Source organism: Bombina bombina, chromosome 11 (genome assembly GCF_027579735.1).
Source record: "Bombina bombina isolate aBomBom1 chromosome 11, aBomBom1.pri, whole genome shotgun sequence".
Lineage (NCBI taxonomy): Eukaryota > Metazoa > Chordata > Amphibia > Anura > Bombinatoridae > Bombina > Bombina bombina.
This window is the reverse complement of record NC_069509.1, coordinates 12,962,900-12,982,536: the sequence shown is the minus strand read 5'-3', so window position 1 is coordinate 12,982,536 and position 19,637 is coordinate 12,962,900. Positions and strand designations below refer to the sequence as shown.

Sequence of the window (19,637 nt, the reverse complement as noted above, 5' to 3'; positions counted from 1 at the left end):
AAAGAGAATATTAAACTGCTGGAGCTTTTTTAGAGATTTGTTTTAGAGATTTGTTTTAGAGATTTTCTTCTATGCTATCCAGGGGGCCCAGCTAACTGGTCGGCCTACCGGGCATTTGCCTGCTGTGCCCAATGGCCAGTCCGGGCCTGCCTATAAAAGAAAAAAAATAATAACCTCAAGATGAGACAAAATGTTTGCATTTTCTTAACTCTAACTATATAAAGGAAATGTGAGCACATGAGATTTACACGCATGTGGGTTACATGACAATAATGACTAGTATTACTTGCTTAAGTTAACACAGAACACAATATATTGATTTATTCAATTAACAATGTTTATTTCTCATATAGGGTTACATTACAAACTTAGCAGGAGTTTAAACCTGAATAACACGTTGAAAGTAAACGCGACAGCTCCAGTGCAAACTATTTTTGTGCTTGTCTGGTTAGCACAAGTAAAAACCTTGCATAAAGGGTTAGGGCTAAAAAAAAATTGCACTAAACACAACATAAATACATTAAAAATAACTGTATAATATATATACTGTATATACACATTTCTATTTTTGTATAAGTGTATATGCATACATTTACACATATAAACTCACATATATAGGATAACAAGAAAAAGAAACAAATTAAATATTAGAAGTAAATTGGAAAGTTGTTTAAAATTGTATGTTCTGTCTAAATCATGAAAGACATTTTTGGGTTTTGTGTCCCTTTAACTTGTACACCACCTTTTAGGTTGTGGGCTGAAATCATTCCGATCTGATTAGTGGCCGATTGGTCGTGAGTAGCAAGGGGTGGCATTGTACAAGCGTTTCACCAGAAATGTTTGTGCAATGTTAAATGCCAACAGTGTATGCTATCGGCATTTAGCAAGATAGAGCGCACGTGATTCACTATAGCGAATCATGTCCGCTCGACCTTTTATAAATCTACCCCATTAACTCTACAGATAAAACACACAGGTCATTTATAATGATAGCAGCAATCACTGGTGTTTCTCTCTTCTGTTGAAAAGGATAGACAAGTAGAACTGTAGTTTAAAGGGACAGTCTAGTTCAAAAAAAACTTTCATGATTCAGATAGAGAATGTCATTTTAAACAATTTTCCAATTTACTTTTATCACCAGTTTTGCTTTGTTCTCTTGGTATTCTTAGTTGAAAGCTAAATCTAGGAGGTTTATATGCAAATTTCTAAACCCTTGAAGGCCGCCTCTTCTCTCAGGGTATTTTGACAGTTTTTCACCACTAGAGGGTGTTAGCTCATGTGTGTTATATAGATAACACTGTGCTCACGCACGTGGGGTTCCAGTGAGCCAGCTCTGATTGGCTAAAATGCAAGTCTGTCAAAAGAACTGAAATAAGGGGGTAGTTTGTAGAGGCTTAGATACAAGGTAATCACAGATGTAAAAAGTGTATTTATATAACTGTGTTGGTTATGCAAAACTAGGGAATGGGTAATAAAGGGATTATCTATCTTTTAAACAAGACAAATTCTGGTGTAGACTGTCCCTTTAAGTCATATGATAAACAGATATAATTATTACTTGTTGCATTGAACAATCCTAACAAATGCTGTTTTCAGATTTGCACTTCCCATGATCAAAATGGCAGCTTGGGATGTGGGATACAACAAAATGAACACCCACATAATAAAATTCTGTATGTCTCGAGTAGACAGCAGAGAAGAGACAAATATCATTTCAGACACATTGAAAATCACAAATAGAATGAGAAACAAAATCATGGTCCTACAGGCTCGGTAATGCGCTTGAAGTTGGGGAGCACTCAAGGTGGAGTTACTGAGTTTAGCACGATGTACATGAGTCATTAGAGAAACTACAATACAACCTATTGATGCTAGTGTTATGATAAATGGAACAAAGCATCCATAAATGATATAAATAATGGCGTAGTGTAAAGGAATGAGGCACGATTCTCCACCATTCCTTATGTTATTGTAGGTCATATTGTGCTGATTTTCTAAATGAACATCAAAAATAACAGGAGCATTCGAGATGAAGGACACCAGGGTTGTGACCAGCAGGATCTTGGGTACCACAGCCGGGAGCCTCATCTTCACCTGTGTGATAAATGTGTGTTTAAAGTTTACAATCGTCACACAGTAAAAGACACCGAGCCAGGTTGTGAGCCAGAAGCTGAGGTTGATGGTAAAATGCATGAGGAAGATCACAGATATACAGCTCTCTCTTGACCACCAGGCATGAGTTGAATATAGACCTCTGTATCCTTCTGATGTCAATAAGCTCTGTAGGATGACATTGACCAGCACCATAGAAAACTGGATTTGCTTTCTGGGGCTCAGGCTGAAACATCTCCTCTGGTCTAGAACACTCACAACTGCAACAAATGAGTTTGTGGTAATTCCAGAAATTGTTGTAACTGTTAAAATGATTAAAGTGACTTTCCAGTCTGGAGAAAACATGTTTCTTTTTTTCCATCTGCTGTGACTATATATTTCATATAAAACTGAGAGTATTAAGCTTAAAACACTATGGGAAAACTGTATAAATAACCAGCTGCTAATGCAAAGTATTTCTTTATTTCATATGTGAAGTTTGCAAGAACAGTATTTGCATTTCCACTTTAATATGGTTTCAATTATTACATTCTTATTTGTACAGCAACAGCTAAATGAACTTGCAAATTAATGTCTAAAAATAAAGTTGTGTAGTTGGTTTAAGAGTGTCACATAATATTCTATCTGGAATTAATATGTTTTCAAATATACTCAGCAGTATTTGAAGATATATTATAGTTGGTGTCTCATGATAAATTAAACTGCTGTAAGAACTTTCACTTGTACAGAATGTAAAAAAAACATGAGTGAGCTGTATTGCAGCAATAGGGGAAGGCATAAGAGTTTGTAGGTCTGGCATCATTTTAATTATTCTGGATCTATATCTTGATTATGAAAGATATTCTATCTCATATACCACAGGGATCCAACTCTAGTTATGGAGGACCACATGCAGCATTTAAAAGATAATATGTAATTTAATTAATCAAGTTGGGTTACCCATACTCAGTCAGTGTGATTCTTCATTTCTTACAAATCTATAGCACACAGCTCTAGTTATAGAAGACCATATAGACTAAAGGAATTAAAGCTATCTGAATGGGATATCAAGAGTTACACAAGCTTAGTCAGGATGATTCAATCTTGAAATATTTTTCCTCTGAGTATTCAGATTGCTCACCCCACATGGGTAACACCACACAGCTAGCATTTCCAAATGTGAAAAAAGGTCTAAGCATGTAAACTACACATGTGGAATTAGACTGTATGACTATTTACAAATTAGAATTTAATCTATTATTTTAAAAATGTAACCCCTACATTGCAAAAAACAAATGATTGCTTAAAGGGGGAGGTTGGGGGTGAGGGGGATCCCTACACAACTGAAAACATTATAATAAATACAAATTAAATAAAAACACACTTATGTGTTACTGGCAAAGTAGCTGCCAGTAAAAATATGGTGGGAAACAGTGGGAGGGGAGGGTCAGAGAGGAAGGAACCCTACACTACAGAAAATGAAAATAAACTACTTATAGTAAAAAAAAAAAACAACACAAAAAAACTGAATCTGCTTACTGGCAGACTGGTTGCCAATACCTAAGATGGTGCTAACCAGTGTGTGTGTGTGTGTGTGTGGGGGGGGGGGGGGCAGAGCTGTTTGGGAGGAATCAGGGGGTAGGAGGTGTCAGGTGGAAGGGTAATCCCTACACAAATGTATGTAATAAACTTAAAGGAGCAGTAAATACAGTAGATTTACATAAACAACAAATACATGAGAAAAAGACAATGTAATAGCACTTAGGGGTAAATTTAACAAGAGGCGCACGCTGTCGGCAGTTTTCTGGTCCGCCAGAAACTGAAGTTAAAGTGAAGGTCAATTTAGATGAATCGGTGCCCGGTTTTTAATAATCCTATAAAAAACAAGGGCACTTTAATTCATCAAAATTGACATTTCACTTGTTTTCTTCAAAAACGTACCTTTTAATCCTCACAGCAGCTGCAGCGCTTCCTCCAGCTGTCGCAAGCCCTCTTCGCGGGTCCAAAATAACGAATCCGGCTTCCTCCAATCACGGCATTGCCTCAGGCCATGATTCCCCCGGGGGGGGACCCGTGATTGGAGGATGCCAGATTTGTCATTTTTGACGTATGAAGAGGCTTCTGATGGCGGGGGAATCGCTGCAGCTGCTGTCAGGATTAAAAGGTAAGTTTTTGAAGAAAACGAGTGAAATGTCAATTTTGATGAATTAAAGTGCCCTTGTTTTTAATAGGGTTATTAAAAACCGGGCACCGATTCATCTAAATTGACCTTCACTTTAACTTCAGTTTCTGGTGGACCAGAAATGATGGGGCTCTGAAGCAGAATTCGCTGCTTAATACATGGAGCGCATAGTCTGAGCTTCAAATGAGTAGTAGATTTTTTTTCCCACCCTGTCTCTGATACCGGTGATTGAGGGATGCCGGTGGTACTGCCTGAAGGAGTGGAATATAATTTTGTATGAGTAGGTAAGTGAGGCAGTTTAAAGTTGTGCGATACAGCATTGGGAGGATCCATAGCATTGTAGTACAGCATCTGTTTTATAAGCATTAGCCACCACAACACGGAGCGTGTAGTATTATTATTATTATTATTATTATCAGGTATTTGTAGAGCGCCAACAGATTCCGCAGCGCTGTAAACATAGTCGGTGTACAGGATAGCTTTGTAGGGGTCAAGTGGGTAGAGGGCCCTGCCGAGAGTTTCACTGTTGTAGTCGGCTCTTATGAAGCGATCTGTAAACAGCTGGGCTCATAGGCTTACAATCTAAGGGGTTCAAGGGGAAAGCAATGGCGTTAGGAAAGGTTAGTGTTGGTTGTATGCGTCCCTGAACAGTAGAGTTTTTAGGGAGTGCTTGAAGCTGTTAAAACTAGGGGAGAGTCTTATGGAGCGAGGCAGGGAATTCCACAAGATGGGGGCCAGTCTGGAGAAGTCCTGTAAACGTGAATGTGAGGAAGTAACAAGAGAGGAGGAAATCCTGAGCTGATCGAAGGGGACGGGAGGGAGAGTATCTAGAGACAAGTTCTGAGATGTAGGGGGGAGCAGTGCAGTTGAGAGCTTTATATGTAAGGGTGAGGATTTTATGTTTAATCCTAGAAGCAAGAGGAAGCCAGTGAAGGGATTGGCAAAGAGGTGCAGCAGATGAAGAGCGATGTGTAAGGAAGATGAGCCTGGCAGAGGCATTCATAATGGATTGTAAAGGAGCTATGCGGCAGCTAGGTAGACCAGAGAGGACGGAATTGCAGTAGTCGAGGCGGGAAAGGATGAGAGAGTGGATTAAAATCTTGGATGTATCTTGTGTAAGGAAATGTCTAATTTTAGCAATGTTTTTAAGGTGGAAACGGCAGGCTTTAGCCAAGGACTGGATGTGAGGAGTGAAGGAAAGTCAAGTGTGACCCCAAGACATTGGGTGAGCGGGGTAGGGGTAATGATGGAATTATCAACAGTTATAGAAATGTTGGGGGTGGAGACATTGGAAGAAGGGGGGAAAATAAGGAGTTCAGTTTTGGAGAGATTTAGCTTAAGGTAGTGAGAGGACATCCAAGATGAGATGTGAGAAAGACAGTTAGTGACACGGGTTAGTAAGGAAGGAGGTAGGTCTGGTGCAGAGAGGTAGATTTGGGTGTCATCGGCATACAAATGGTATTGAAACCCATGGGACTTTATTAAGGAACCTAGTGACGACGTGTAGATTGAGAAGAGAAGGGGACCAAGGACAGAGCCTTGAGGTACCCCAACAGAAAGTGGTAACGGGGCAGAGGATGCTCCGGAGAAGGCTACACTAAATGTACGGTTAGTCAGATAGGAAGAGAACCACGAGAGAGCTGTGTCACAGATGCCGAAGGATTGGAGGGTTTGGAGAAGAAGAGGGTGGTCAACAGTGTCAAAGGTTGCAGACAGGTCAAGGAGGATAAGCAGAGAGAAGTGGCCTTTGGATTTTGCTGTAAGTAGGTCATTGGTAACCTTGACAATTGCTGTCTCTGTAGAGTGATGGGAACGAAATCCAGATTGCAGTGGGTCAAGAAGAGAGTTTAGTGAAAAGAAATGGGATAGACGTGTGTAAACTAGCTTTTCGAGGAGCTTTGAGGCAAGAGGGAGTAGGGAAATAGGGCGGTAATTGGAAGGGGAGGTTGGATCAAGGGAAGGTTTTTTGAGGATAGGTGTGACCAGTGCATGCCTTGTGCAGTTGTTTTTTATTTTTAAAAATATGCTCAATTTTTTAATAAAAACTATAATACCTTCTATTTTGAGGGCATTTTAGGCAATTTTAGAAAATGAATCAGAGATCTTATCTCTGTTTAATTTTCTGAGCACTAATTGCTACCGTGAGCTCGCTATAGAAAATAATCAGCCACTTGTAATGCCTGGTTATTTATCAAGTGCCCATGCAATAAATTAGCGCTCCACTTGTAATGGCTGGTTATTTATCACGTGCCCATGGAATAAATTAGCGCTCCACTTGTATTGGCTGGTTATTTATCACGTGCCCATGCAATAAATTAGCACTCCACTTGTAATGGCTGGTTATTTATCACGTGCCCATGCAATAAATTAGTGCTCCACTTGTAATCTAGTTCTAAATGTAGAACAATGGTAAATAACTGCCATGTCCAGTTCATGTAGATTGCTAATTCTTCATGTAAGAAAAGAGGTTAAACACAACAGCTCAAATATTGCCACTAAAAAGTCTAACAAGTTAATTAATAAGGAAACAATCCAGTCACTTCCTTACAATCCCTAATAGTTTAAACATGCACACATTTTATAACAAATATTCTATATGAAGGATTAAAGCATTTGTTACAAACAAATTAAAATACAAAACAAGGTGGTTGGTTCATAGAACATACTTCCAGGAAAGGTGATAAGCTAGTGTCTATATAGAACATACTTCCAGGAAAGGTGATAAGCTAGTGTCTATATAGAGCATACTTCCAGGAAAGGTGATAAGCTAGTGTCTATATAGAACATACTTCCAGGAAAGGTGATAAGCTAGTGTCTATATAGAGCATACTTCCAGGAAGGTGATAAGCTAGTGTCTATATAGAGCATACTTCCAGGAAAGGTGATAAGCTAGTGTCTATATAGAGCATACTTCCAGGAAAGGTGATAAGCTAGTGTCTATATAGCACATACTTCCAGGAAAGGTGATAAGCTAGTGTCTATATAGAGCATACTTCCAGGAAAGGTGATAAGCTAGTGTCTATATAGAACATACTTCCAGGAAAGGTGATAAGCTAGTGTCTATATAGAGCATACTTCCAGGAAAGGTGATAAGCTAGTGTCTATATAGAACATACTTCCTGGAAAGGTGATAAGCTAGTGTCTATATAGAGCATACTTCCAGGAAAGGTGATAAGCTAGTGTCTATATAGAACATACTTCCAGGAAAGGTGATAAGCTAGTTTCTATATAGAACATACTTCCAAGAAAGGTGATAAGCTAGTGTCTATATAGAGCATACTTCCAGGAAAAGTGATAAGCTAGTGTCTATATAGAGCATACTTCCAGGAAAGGTGATAAGCTAGTGTCTATATAGAGCATACTTCCAGGAAAGGTGATAAGCTAGTTTCTATATAGAACATACTTCCAGGAAAGGTGATAAGCTAGTGTCTATATAGAACATACTTCCAGGAAAGGTGATAAGCTAGTGTCTATATAGAGCATACTTCCAGGAAAGGTGATAAGCTAGTGTCTATATAGAACATACTTCCAGGAAAGGTGATAAGCTAGTTTCTATATAGAACATACTTCCAGGAAAGGTGATAAGCTAGTGTCTATATAGAACATACTTCCAGGAAAGGTGATAAGCTAGTGTCTATATAGAGCATACTTCCAGGAAAGGTGATAAGCTAGTGTCTATATAGAACATACTTCCAGGAAAGGTGATAAGCTAGTGTCTATATAGAGCATACTTCCAGGAAGGTGATAAGCTAGTGTCTATATAGAGCATACTTCCAGGAAAGGTGATAAGCTAGTGTCTATATAGAGCATACTTCCAGGAAAGGTGATAAGCTAGTGTCTATATAGCACATACTTCCAGGAAAGGTGATAAGCTAGTGTCTATATAGAGCATACTTCCAGGAAAGGTGATAAGCTAGTGTCTATATAGAACATACTTCCAGGAAAGGTGATAAGCTAGTGTCTATATAGAGCATACTTCCAGGAAAGGTGATAAGCTAGTGTCTATATAGAACATACTTCCTGGAAAGGTGATAAGCTAGTGTCTATATAGAGCATACTTCCAGGAAAGGTGATAAGCTAGTGTCTATATAGAACATACTTCCAGGAAAGGTGATAAGCTAGTTTCTATATAGAACATACTTCCAAGAAAGGTGATAAGCTAGTGTCTATATAGAGCATACTTCCAGGAAAAGTGATACGCTAGTGTCTATATAGAGCATACTTCCAGGAAAGGTGATAAGCTAGTGTCTATATAGAGCATACTTCCAGGAAAGGTGATAAGCTAGTTTCTATATAGAACATACTTCCAGGAAAGGTGATAAGCTAGTGTCTATATAGAGCATACTTCCAGGAAAGGTGATAAGCTAGTGTCTATATAGAGCATACTTCCAGGAAAGGTGATAAGCTAGTGTCTATATAGCACATACTTCCAGGAAAGTTGATAAGCTAGTGTCTATATAGAGCATACTTCCAGGAAAGGTGATAAGCTAGTGTCTATATAGAACATACTTCCAGGAAAGGTGATAAGCTAGTGTCTATATAGAGCATACTTCCAGGAAAGGTGATAAGCTAGTGTCTATATAGAACATACTTCCTGGAAAGGTGATAAGCTAGTGTCTATATAGAGCATACTTCCAGGAAAGGTGATAAGCTAGTGTCTATATAGAACATACTTCCAGGAAAGGTGATAAGCTAGTGTCTATATAGAGCATACTTCCAGGAAAGGTGATAAGCTAGTGTCTATATAGAGCATACTTCCAGGAAAGGTGATAAGCTAGTTTCTATATAGAACATACTTCCAGGAAAGGTGATAAGCTAGTGTCTATATAGAACATACTTCCTGGAAAGGTGATAAGCTAGTGTCTATATAGAGCATACTTCCAGGAAAGGTGATAAGCTAGTGTCTATATAGAACATACTTCCAGGAAAGGTGATAAGCTAGTGTCTATATAGAGCATACTTCCAGGAAAGGTGATAAGCTAGTGTCTATATAGAACATACATAATTCATAATTGTGTTCTGTTTATAATAGGATCAGACAATCTGTTTATAATTCTCTAATAAATCATACTAGCCGAGAGAGGTGACATGATAGAAATCTTAACATATATGAAGGTAATTAAAGGGACAGTCTAGTCCAAAATAAACTTTCATGATTCAGATAGGGCATGCCATTTTAAACAATTTTCCAATTTACTTTTATCACCAATTTTGCTTTATCCTCTTGCTATTCTTAGTTGAAAGCTAAACCTAGGAGGTTCATATGCTAATTTCCTAGACCTTGAGGACCTGAAGGCATTTTGACAGTTTTTAACCTTTAGATGGCATTAGTTCATGTGTGGTCCAAGAACAGGAGAACAAAAAGGATCCCAGAAACAGTAAGATAAAACGTTCATCTTTAATTAGTCCATTAAAAACAGCAATGGCATAGTATAAAAGTCAGACAGGTAGCACAAAGAGGTGAGTCTGATTCGTTTCAGCTCTGTGGAGCCGTAGTCATAGGCCATAACCCTCGCACTTCCTATGGTGTTTAAGTAACCTAGTCATTAAAAACAAAGTGTGTGCACCTGGACTCTAATTTATTTTGATGTAGTGAAAATAACACTCCAAATCTTTGTCCAATCATTACTGAATTTGCTAAGTACTTATACTATTAATGTATGAGTGTGACGATACACATGTTTATTACAAACTATATGGTATTAGAATAGCATTTATACCAATACACTATATGTTAGCTACTGTGATATGATCATCCTCTAAGACTACAAAATAGACACTCTTATTAAATTATATTTCATATGTATATTGCAAAATAATATCTATAACATATGAAGTCTGTTTCTGTTAATAGATACTTATAATAGATCCATGTCAGTCAGTTTAGTCAGAAGTCCCAATACTCCTATAGTCTTAAGATAATAAAATAACAGTAGATAAATATGAAATATATATAAAAAATGGCTGGTATCCAAATTTTTCACTGGGGGGAAAAATAGAAAAAGAGGAGTATACCTGCAAATATCAGGGGAGAGGTGTTCAAATCGTCCCAAAGACGGTTTTACTATGGAGCTTACTCTTAATAGTTTTTTAGACCAAATCTACTATTAAGGCCCAGGGGTATCCTGGATCTTAATCTAAATATCCATTAGATCTCCCTTTTACTTAGGGTGTCCTCTAAATTACCTCCTCTGGGGTTTTTGGTAACCTTCTCTATTATGTTCCATTTTAATCAGTGGATACTTTTCTCATGCACATCAATGAAATGTTTAGCTACTAGGCTAACTAGGCTAATGAGTGATTGTTGAAATGTGCTCTCTGATCCTCTCCCTTACTTTTCGGGTAGTTTTACCTACATAATCCAGGGAACATTCTTCACATGTAATCACATAGATTACATTGAAGGTTCTACAGTTGACGCACGTTTGAATGTCTATTGTTTCTCCAGTGACACTTACTTGGTAAGAGCTTCCTAGTCTAACGTGTTTACACGCTTTACAGTTTTGATAGCTACATTTGTAGTTACCTTTTACCTCTAACCAAGAAGATCTTGGTATCTGCTTTTTAGGTAGTGTTGGCAAATGAATTTTCCCTATTGTTTTTCCACTCCGATAGGAAAAAGTACACCATTTTTGTATTGTCTGTCGTAATTTATCAATTGCCGTAAGCATAGGGATATTTCTTTTTATTATATTACATATCTGTCTATATTCATTTGAATATTGGGTTACAAATTGTATTTTATTTTTTACTGTTTCCTTTTTAATTTTTGGAGCTTTTTTATCCTCAATCAGAAGTTTTCTGTCCATATGGGATACTTGAAATTTTGCATTCTTTATCACTTTTTTAGGGAATCCTCTTTCCTTTGGTTGTTCTTCCAAGGTTTTTGCCTCTTGCGAATAGCAAGCTTCTGATGTACAATTTCTTTTAACCCTCATAAATTGCAATCGCTTTAAAGGCTTGTTGGGGGTGATTACTATTCATATGAAGCAATCCATTTCTGGAAATGGGCTTCCTATATAATGTAGTTGAAATATTACCTGGGTGTACATAATCTATATATAGAGTAAGATCCAGATAATTAACAGAAAATTAATCAGTTTTAAAGGTAAATTGGAGATTATAATCATTGACATTGATATATTGTGCAAAACCCTCTAGTTCTTCTTTGTTTCCAGCCCACACAAATATAAGGTCATCAATGAAATGCTTATATAATATTATATGTTCTTAGTAAGGGCTTGAAACTCCAAATATGTGGGACAGCTCCCACCATCCCATATAGAGATTAGCATAACTTTGCCCCATCGCTGTCCCACATCTTTGGAGGTAGAATTCACCATCAAAGCTGAAATAATTGTGCGTTAGTAAAAAATAAATTATATCCAAAATTTTGAAAATTGTATGACAAATTTATCTCCATTGAAAAAAGAATCTGATGCCTGTAGACTCTTCTCATGGGGTATTGTGCTATAGAGGGCTGTAACATCCACCGTTAACCATCTATAGCTATTTTGCCAGGTGGTTTCATTTAAAACCTGAATGAGATATTTAGAGTCTCTCAAATAGCCTGAGAGTTTTAACACTAGGGGTTGAATAATTAAATCTATTCATTCAGATAGGGACTCTAGAATAGACCCTATACCAGATATAATGGGCCTATCCTTTACGTTTTCTGTGCTCTTATGAACTTTTGGAAACATATGAAAGATGAGTGTTCTTGGATGGGTATTGTACAGGTATTTATGAGTTGGCTTGTCAAAAAAGTCCTCATATAGACCATCATCCAATAAATGTTTCAACTGATCTTGATAAGATTTAATTGGGCTAGAAGTGAGAGGGGTAAAGCTATTAATGTCACGCAATTGTCTATATGCTTCTATCTTGTAATCCTCAGTACTCCAGATTACTATGCTCCCTCCCTTGTAAGATTTTTTCATAATATCTTGTCTGGACTCTAGTTGTTTTAGAGCTTTCCATTTTTGTCTATTCAAATTAAAGTTTTTAGACTTTGTTTTAGTTGAGTCATATAAATGGATCAGTTCTCTTTCAATATTTGAATGGAAGGTTTCTAATATAGTGCCCCTAGTCTGTATAGGATACAATCTAGATTTCTTTTTATATCCTACATGTCTCTCAATTTGGTCTGTTGGTTCTGGTAGTTGTTCAGATTCTAATTCTCTTAAGCCCTCCTCTAGGCATAAATCAGAAAAGGCTAGGGGTAATATTTATCAAAGCCTCAACTTTGTTGCATTCGCCGGCACCAATACGCTCACCTAGCATCGCCTAACATTGCGGTCGCATATCTCAATACGCTCTCCTTATTTATAAAAAAAGCTGGCAAAAAGACGTGCACTAAGTACGGGCAATGAGCATCGGACTGTTGTTAACTAGCAGTCAACGATCTCACGTCTATTCGGCTTATTCCCAACTTTATTTATACCCTGTCACTAAACGCTGCCACTATACTAAAATGTTTAACCACTATCCCACCACTCCCCGATTCCACCGCAACATAAATAAAGTTATTAACCCCTATCCTGCCGTTCCCTGACCCCGCCGCAACATAAATAAAGTTATTAACCCCTATTCTGCCGCTCCCCAACACCGCCACCACTAAATAAACGTATTAACCCCTAAACCACTGGCCTCCCACATCACCACCACTAACTAAACCTATTAGCCCCTAAACCGTCAGCCCCCCACATCGCCATAAACTAAATTAAGCTATTAACCCTAACAACCTGCTAACTTTAAATTAAAATTACAACATCCCTATCTTCAAATAAATTTAAACTTACCTGTATAATTAAAATAAACTATTTTAAACTATTAATTAATTAACCTACCCTAACTATTATCCTACAATTAAATAAAACTACCAATTAAATTAACTAAATTACATATTAAAAAACCTAACCCTACTCAGATTAATTAAATATATTATTAAACCTTATTAAAAGTACTAAATTACCACAAAAAAACTAAATTACAAAAAAAACACTAAATTACGAAAAATAAAAAAACACATTATCAAAATTAAAAAATAATTACACCTAATCTAATAGCCCTATCAAAATAAAAAAGCCCCCCAAAATAAAAAAACCTAGCCTACAAAAAAACTACTAATGGCCTTAAAAGGGCCTTTTGTGGGGCATTGCCACAAAGATATCAGCTCTTTTACCTGTAAAAAAATACAACCCCCCAACAGTTAAACCACCCACCCAACCAACCCCCCAATATAAACCTAACTAAAATAACATAAGCTCCTCTTTACCCTGAAAAGGGTATTTGTATGGGCATTGCCCATGAAACGGCATTTAGCTTTTTTACATGCCCAGACCCTAATATAAAAATAAAACCCACCCAAAAAACCCTTAAAAGAACCTAACACTAACCCCCGGCGATCCACGTACAGTTCTTGAAGTCCCACTTGAAGGATCCATCCAGCCATAGAAGTCATCATCCAGGTGGCAAGAAGTCTTCATCCGGGCGGCCTCTTCCATCTTCATTCAGCCGGAGAAGTCCTCATCCAGGCAGCAAGAAGTCTTCATCCAGATGGCATCTTTTATCTTCATTCATCCGGCGTGGAGCGGGTCCATCCTGAATACATCCAGCGTGGAGCAACCTCTTCATACGGTTGCCGCCGTAAACTGGAACTTCAATGCAAGTGACGTCATCCAAGATGGCATTCCTTGCATTCCTATTGGCTGAAAGATTTCAATCAGCCAATAGGATTAGAGCTGCTAAAATCCTATTGACTGTTCCAATCAGTGGATCGTCGGGGGTTAGTGTTAGGTTTTTTAAAGTTTTTTTTTGGGTGGGATTTATTTTTATATTAGGGTCTTGGCATGTAAAAGAGCTAGATGCCCTTTCATGGGCAATGCCTATACAAATGCCCTTTACAGGGTAATGAGGAGCTTAGGTTATTTTAGATAGGTTTTTTATTTGGGGGGTTGGTTGGGTGGGTGGTTTAACTGTTTTGGGGGTTGTATTTTTTTTTACAGGTAAAAGAGCTGATATCTTTGGGGCAATGCCCAACAAAAGGCCCTTTTAAGGCCATTAGTAGTTTATTGTAGGCTAGGGTTTTTTATTTTGGGGGGGCTTTTTATTTTGATAGGGCTATTAGATTAGGTGTAATTCTTTTTTATTTTTCATAATGTGATTTTTTATTTTTCGTAATTTAGGGGGGGGGGGGTTGTAACTTTTTTGTGGTAATTTAGTACTTTTAATAAGGTTTAAAAGTATATTTAATTCATTTGAGTAGGGTTAGGTTTTTTAATATGTAATTTAGTTAATTTAATTGGTAGTTTAATTTAATTGTAGGATAATAGTTAGGGTAGACTAATAGTTTAAAATCGTTTATTTTGATTATACAGGTAAGTTTAAATTTATATTAATATAGGGATGTTGGAATTTTAATTTAAAGTTAGCGGGTTGTTAGGTTTAGGGGTTAATAGCTTAATTTAGTTTTTTGCAATGTGGGGGGCTGACGGTTTAGGGGTTAATAGGTTTAGTTAGTGTTAGTGATGTGGGAGGCCAGGGGTTTAGAGTTTAATACGTTTATTTAGTGGCGGCGGTGTTGGGAAACAGCAGTATAGGGGTTAATACATTTTATTTAGGTTGTAACAATGTCGGGGGCGGCTGGTTAAGGGTGTTTAGACTCAGGATTTATGTTAGGGTGTTAGGTGTAAACGTAACATGTTTTCAACCAAAGAAATCAATTGGATATCTGGCAGCATCGAACATTAGCTTTCGGTGCTTTCAGACTCCCATTGATTTCTATGGCATCCGCAGACTCCAGGGTGCCGGATTGAAAACCAGGTACGCTGGGTCGGAATAGCCGCGAGCGTACCTGTTAACTATTTGATAAATGGGAAAAAGTGTCAAATAGAGCTGAATGTGTATTCGGAACATCTGTAATAACGTAAGCATCGATCTGCGTCGGATTGAGACCGGCGGATGGTATGTTTTGTCACAAATTTCAACATTTGCCGGTCTGTAGGCATTGATAACTAGGTCGGATCAAGCTTGCTACAATTACGCTGCGGAATTCCGGCATATTTGCGGTTGAGGCTTTGATAAATATCCCCCTAGGTGTGTACATTGTATTGGTTGTTGAGGAATGGCTATAAAAGATAAATCTTGTTCCAATGGTGCTTAATCTCCCCTACATTGGCTTGAATAGTGTTTCTTTAATGTCAGATGTCTGACAAATGTATTGACATCTAATAATGTTTCAAAGAGATTGAAGCTAGTGCTTGGAACAAAAATGAAACCATCATTTAGGACTTTCTCTTGAATAGGTGTCAAAATAATGGTAGATAAATGGTAGATAAATTAATTACTAGTGAACTGTGTGTTTATCCCTGCCTCTGGTGGCTCGTAGTTGGTATCGATTCGGCTGTAGTGGTTGTGTCTGTAGGGGGGGGGGGGGAGGATTTGTTTTTATCATACCTGGCATTAAAAAAGCCTTATCCAATTTGGTTTTGTCTGATTCATATGATTTTTGTGGTTGTTGTGGCAATTGATTCTGTACAACTGTGTACCTATTATATCCTATTTTGGATTTAGTGCCTGTTATGTAGCTATCATCTGGTGTAGCTATTTGTATGGTTCTGGCTACATGAGGACCCCTAGAATAACGACCTCGTCTGTTTTGTCCTCTATTGTTAGGATGTGTGATTCATGTCTGTTCTATAGGGGGTGGTTCTACAGTCACTTCTGTCTCTTCAGCTGTGTCTTCTGCTGATTCAGCCTCTGTGTCTGAAAAAGTCACATGTCTACCCCTAGATCTGTTCCTACGGCCTCTACGTCCTGTCCAGTTGTTTTGTCTGTGACTCAAATATCTGTCCTTTCTTTGCCACACGTGAACCTTATTAGTCTGATAGTCAGTCCAGACCCTCAGAAAGTTTGTATGTTTAAGTGCAACTAAGTCTTCAACTGACTTCTCACTAGTGTCTGATAGTATTTTGTCAAATATACTATATTCAGGTTTTTGTTGGTGTATATTTAACTGATTCTGCAGGCATGAAATGTTCTGTCTAATATCAAACAATAATCTCTCTTTGTAAACAATAATCATATTTATCAGACAAAATGAACATTCATCAAGTATCTGATTCCACTCATCTTTAAAGGATTGATCATCAACTTCGAATGTGGGGAATTTATTTATTCGTAATCCCCTAGGAATCATTTTTAAAGCAATATATGTTTCTAGAGTCCATTTGTCCAATTTGATTTTGTTCTCTTTTGTTCAATTTTGGAAAAAAGGTCACTTAGTGAAAGTTGAGTAATCAGTGGCAAAAATATTTTCAAAATTCTGTATTTGAATGTCCATATCTTGTGCATTCCTCAGTGAAAAATTAGTTCATGTGGGTCATATAGATAACACTGTGCTCACGCACGTGGGGTTCCAGTGAGCCAGCTCTGATTGGCTAAAATGCAAGTCTGTCAAAAGAACTGAAATAAGGGGGCAGTTTGCAGAGGCGTAGATACAAGGTAATCACAGAGATAAAAAGTGTATTAATATAACAGTGTTGGTTTTGCAAAACTAGGGAATGGGTAATAAAGGGATTATCTATCTTGGTGTAGACTGTCCTTTTAATAAAGTGGAAGCTTAATCAAAGCATTTTCCAGAAATAAAAAACAAACAAACAAGGGGTCAAAATGTTAACTTAGAGGGTAGCAGATTCAGGAGAAATGTGAGGAATTTAAAGAGAGGGTGGTAAATTCCTGTAATAAACTTCCAATTGAGATGGTAAACACAGGGACTATAGAATAATAAAAAATGCCTGGGACATGCATAAGGCTATCCTATTTAATAAGTAACATGTAATATGTGTAGACTTCATGGGACATGCATAAGGCTATCCTAAGAAAAAAGTAACATGTAATATGTGTAGACTTGATGGGACATTCATAAGGCTATACTAAGTAATAAGTAACATGTAATATGTGTAGACTTGATGGGACATTCATAAGGCTATCCTAAGTAATAAGTAACATGTAATATGTGTAGACTTGATGGGACATTCATAAGGCTATCCTAAGAAAACCGTAACATGTAATATGTGTAGAATTGATGGAACATGCATAAAGTTATCCTAAGAAAACTGTTACATGTAATAGGTGTAGACTTGATGGGACATGCATAAGGCTATCCTAAGTTATAAGTAACATGCAATATGTTTAGACTTGATGGAACATGCATAAGGTTATCCTAAGATAACATTAACATGTAATATGTGTAGACTTGATGGGACATGCATTAGGCTATCCTAAGAAATAAGTAACATATAAAAAATGAAGACTTGATGGGACATGTTTAAGGCTATCCTAAGTAATAAGTAACATGTAATATGTATAGACTTGATGGGACATGCATTAGGCTATCCTAAGAAATAAGTAACATATAAAAAATGAAGACTTGATGGGACATGCATAAGGCTATCTTAAGAAAACAGTAACATGTAATATGTGTAGACTTGATGGGACATATATAAGGTTATCCTACGTTGATAAGTGTGCTTTTTTAACGTCAGAGTTAACACATAGTTTCTCAAATGTGGTCAGTGGTCTAAACACGTTAGATTTGTAAGTGTTGTCGGATAGTGCATGTCTTATCTGCATATAAGGGTACCAGCTATGGAAGGGTGAGCCTAATTCCTCTTGTAATTTTAGTCTATCTTTAATCCCTCCTGATTCTACCATGAGGTAAATCAGTAGTTTTTTTAAATGTTCTTCTGTGTGTGTGTGGGAAAAGGATGGGTCCTTCAAAAAAATCTGGTTGTGCAACAGAGGGGTAAGAGGCGATATTGGAGTGGAGATTCCTACATTATGCGTTATCACGTGGTCCCAAACGTCTAAGGTAGCTTTAATGTATTTGTTTCGATATGCTTGCCGTGGTCTGTGAGCTTTGGGGAGCCATGCTATATCTCTCATAGGTTTAGCCCCCAGGAGAGAATTTTCGATTTGCACCCATAATGCAGAGTCGTCAGAGTGAGACCAGGAGACCACTCTGGTCAAGTGTGTTGCTCTATAGTAGTTTAGGAGATTGGGGGCGTTGAGTCCACCATCTGCTTTAGACATATATAGTGCCTGTTGGGATACTCTAGGCTTCTTGTAGGACCAGATAAATGAATTAAACAAACTCTGTTGGGTTTTTAAGTATGAGACCGGCAGGACCATCGGCAATGTCTGGAATAGGAATAGATATTTTGGAATTATCATCATTTTTATAGTATTAATTCTTCCCATCCATGACAGGTGACCCTGCTTGTGCCACCCTTCTAGTAATGTCTTTACCGAGTTTTGGAGGCAGAGGTAATTATTTTGGAATAAGTCATAGTGATTATGTGGAATTATCAGTCCTAAGTATTTTAATTTATCGACAATCTGGAAAGATGTCTGTTGGTTAACAAAGTCTCTGTCACTTTGAGGTGAGTTCAGTAATATGATTCCGGACTTCTCCATATTAATGGAGAAGTTAGATACCTGTCCGTATTCGTTCAAGGTTTGTAACAAGGCAGGTAATGTAGTAAAGGGGGCCCGGAGGGTAAAGATCACATCATCAGCAAATAGTAAGCATTTTTGGTGTATCTGATTAAAGTGTATGCCAAATATTTCATTATTGTCTCTTATTTTAATAGCCAGAATTTCGATGGTTATAGCAAATAAAAGTGGTGACAAGGGGCACCCCTGGCGGGTTCCATTAGTAATTGGGAAAGGGTGGGATAGAGTTCCATTGATTCGTACTCTAGCTTGAGGGTGAGAATATAGCGCTTGGATCCTATCTACAAAAGCCTCAGAAAGTCCAAACCTCGACAGGGCCCCCCACATAAATTGCCAGCTGACCCTGTCGAAGGCTTTCTCAGCATCCGTTGAGAGAAGCGTGAGAGGTGTTTTGTCATTGTTTGCAATCAATAGAGAGTGCAGAACTCTAATTGTATTATCCTTGGCTTCCCTGCCCCTGACAAACCCCACCTGGTCTGGATGTATAATCTTGGGTAGGATCAAATTGAGGCGGTTCGCCAGTATCTTAGCATATATCTTTATATCAATGTTCAAGAGTGATATGGGTCTATAGTTGCCCGCCAGGGTTCCCACCTTGCCTGCCTTCGGAATTACTGTGATTGTGGCCTCCAGTAAAGATTTAGAAAAAGTCTCTCCCTTGTCTATTGATGTAAATAATGTATATAAAGGAGGACATAGTTGCGGTTGAAGCAATTGATAAAATTTAGCCGATAGACCATCTGGCCCGGGAGATTTCCCATTAGGGAGTGCTTTAATGGTATTCATTATTTCTAGGTTTGTTATGGGAGCCTCTAGTATGCGATTATCATCCTCTGATATTTTAGGG

At 37.7% G+C, this 19,637-nt stretch overlaps 1 protein-coding gene across 1 annotated transcript; it reads right to left on the bottom strand.

Annotated features, from left to right (window-relative positions):
- Positions 1–1,554: 1,554 nt before the first annotated feature.
- On the bottom strand, positions 1,555–2,457 carry LOC128642162 (taste receptor type 2 member 9-like). Its single transcript, XM_053694842.1, has one exon. The coding sequence runs from the start codon at positions 2,455–2,457 to the stop codon at positions 1,555–1,557; it is 903 nt and encodes a 300-aa protein (XP_053550817.1).
- Between the last annotated feature and the right edge of the window lie 17,180 nt (positions 2,458–19,637).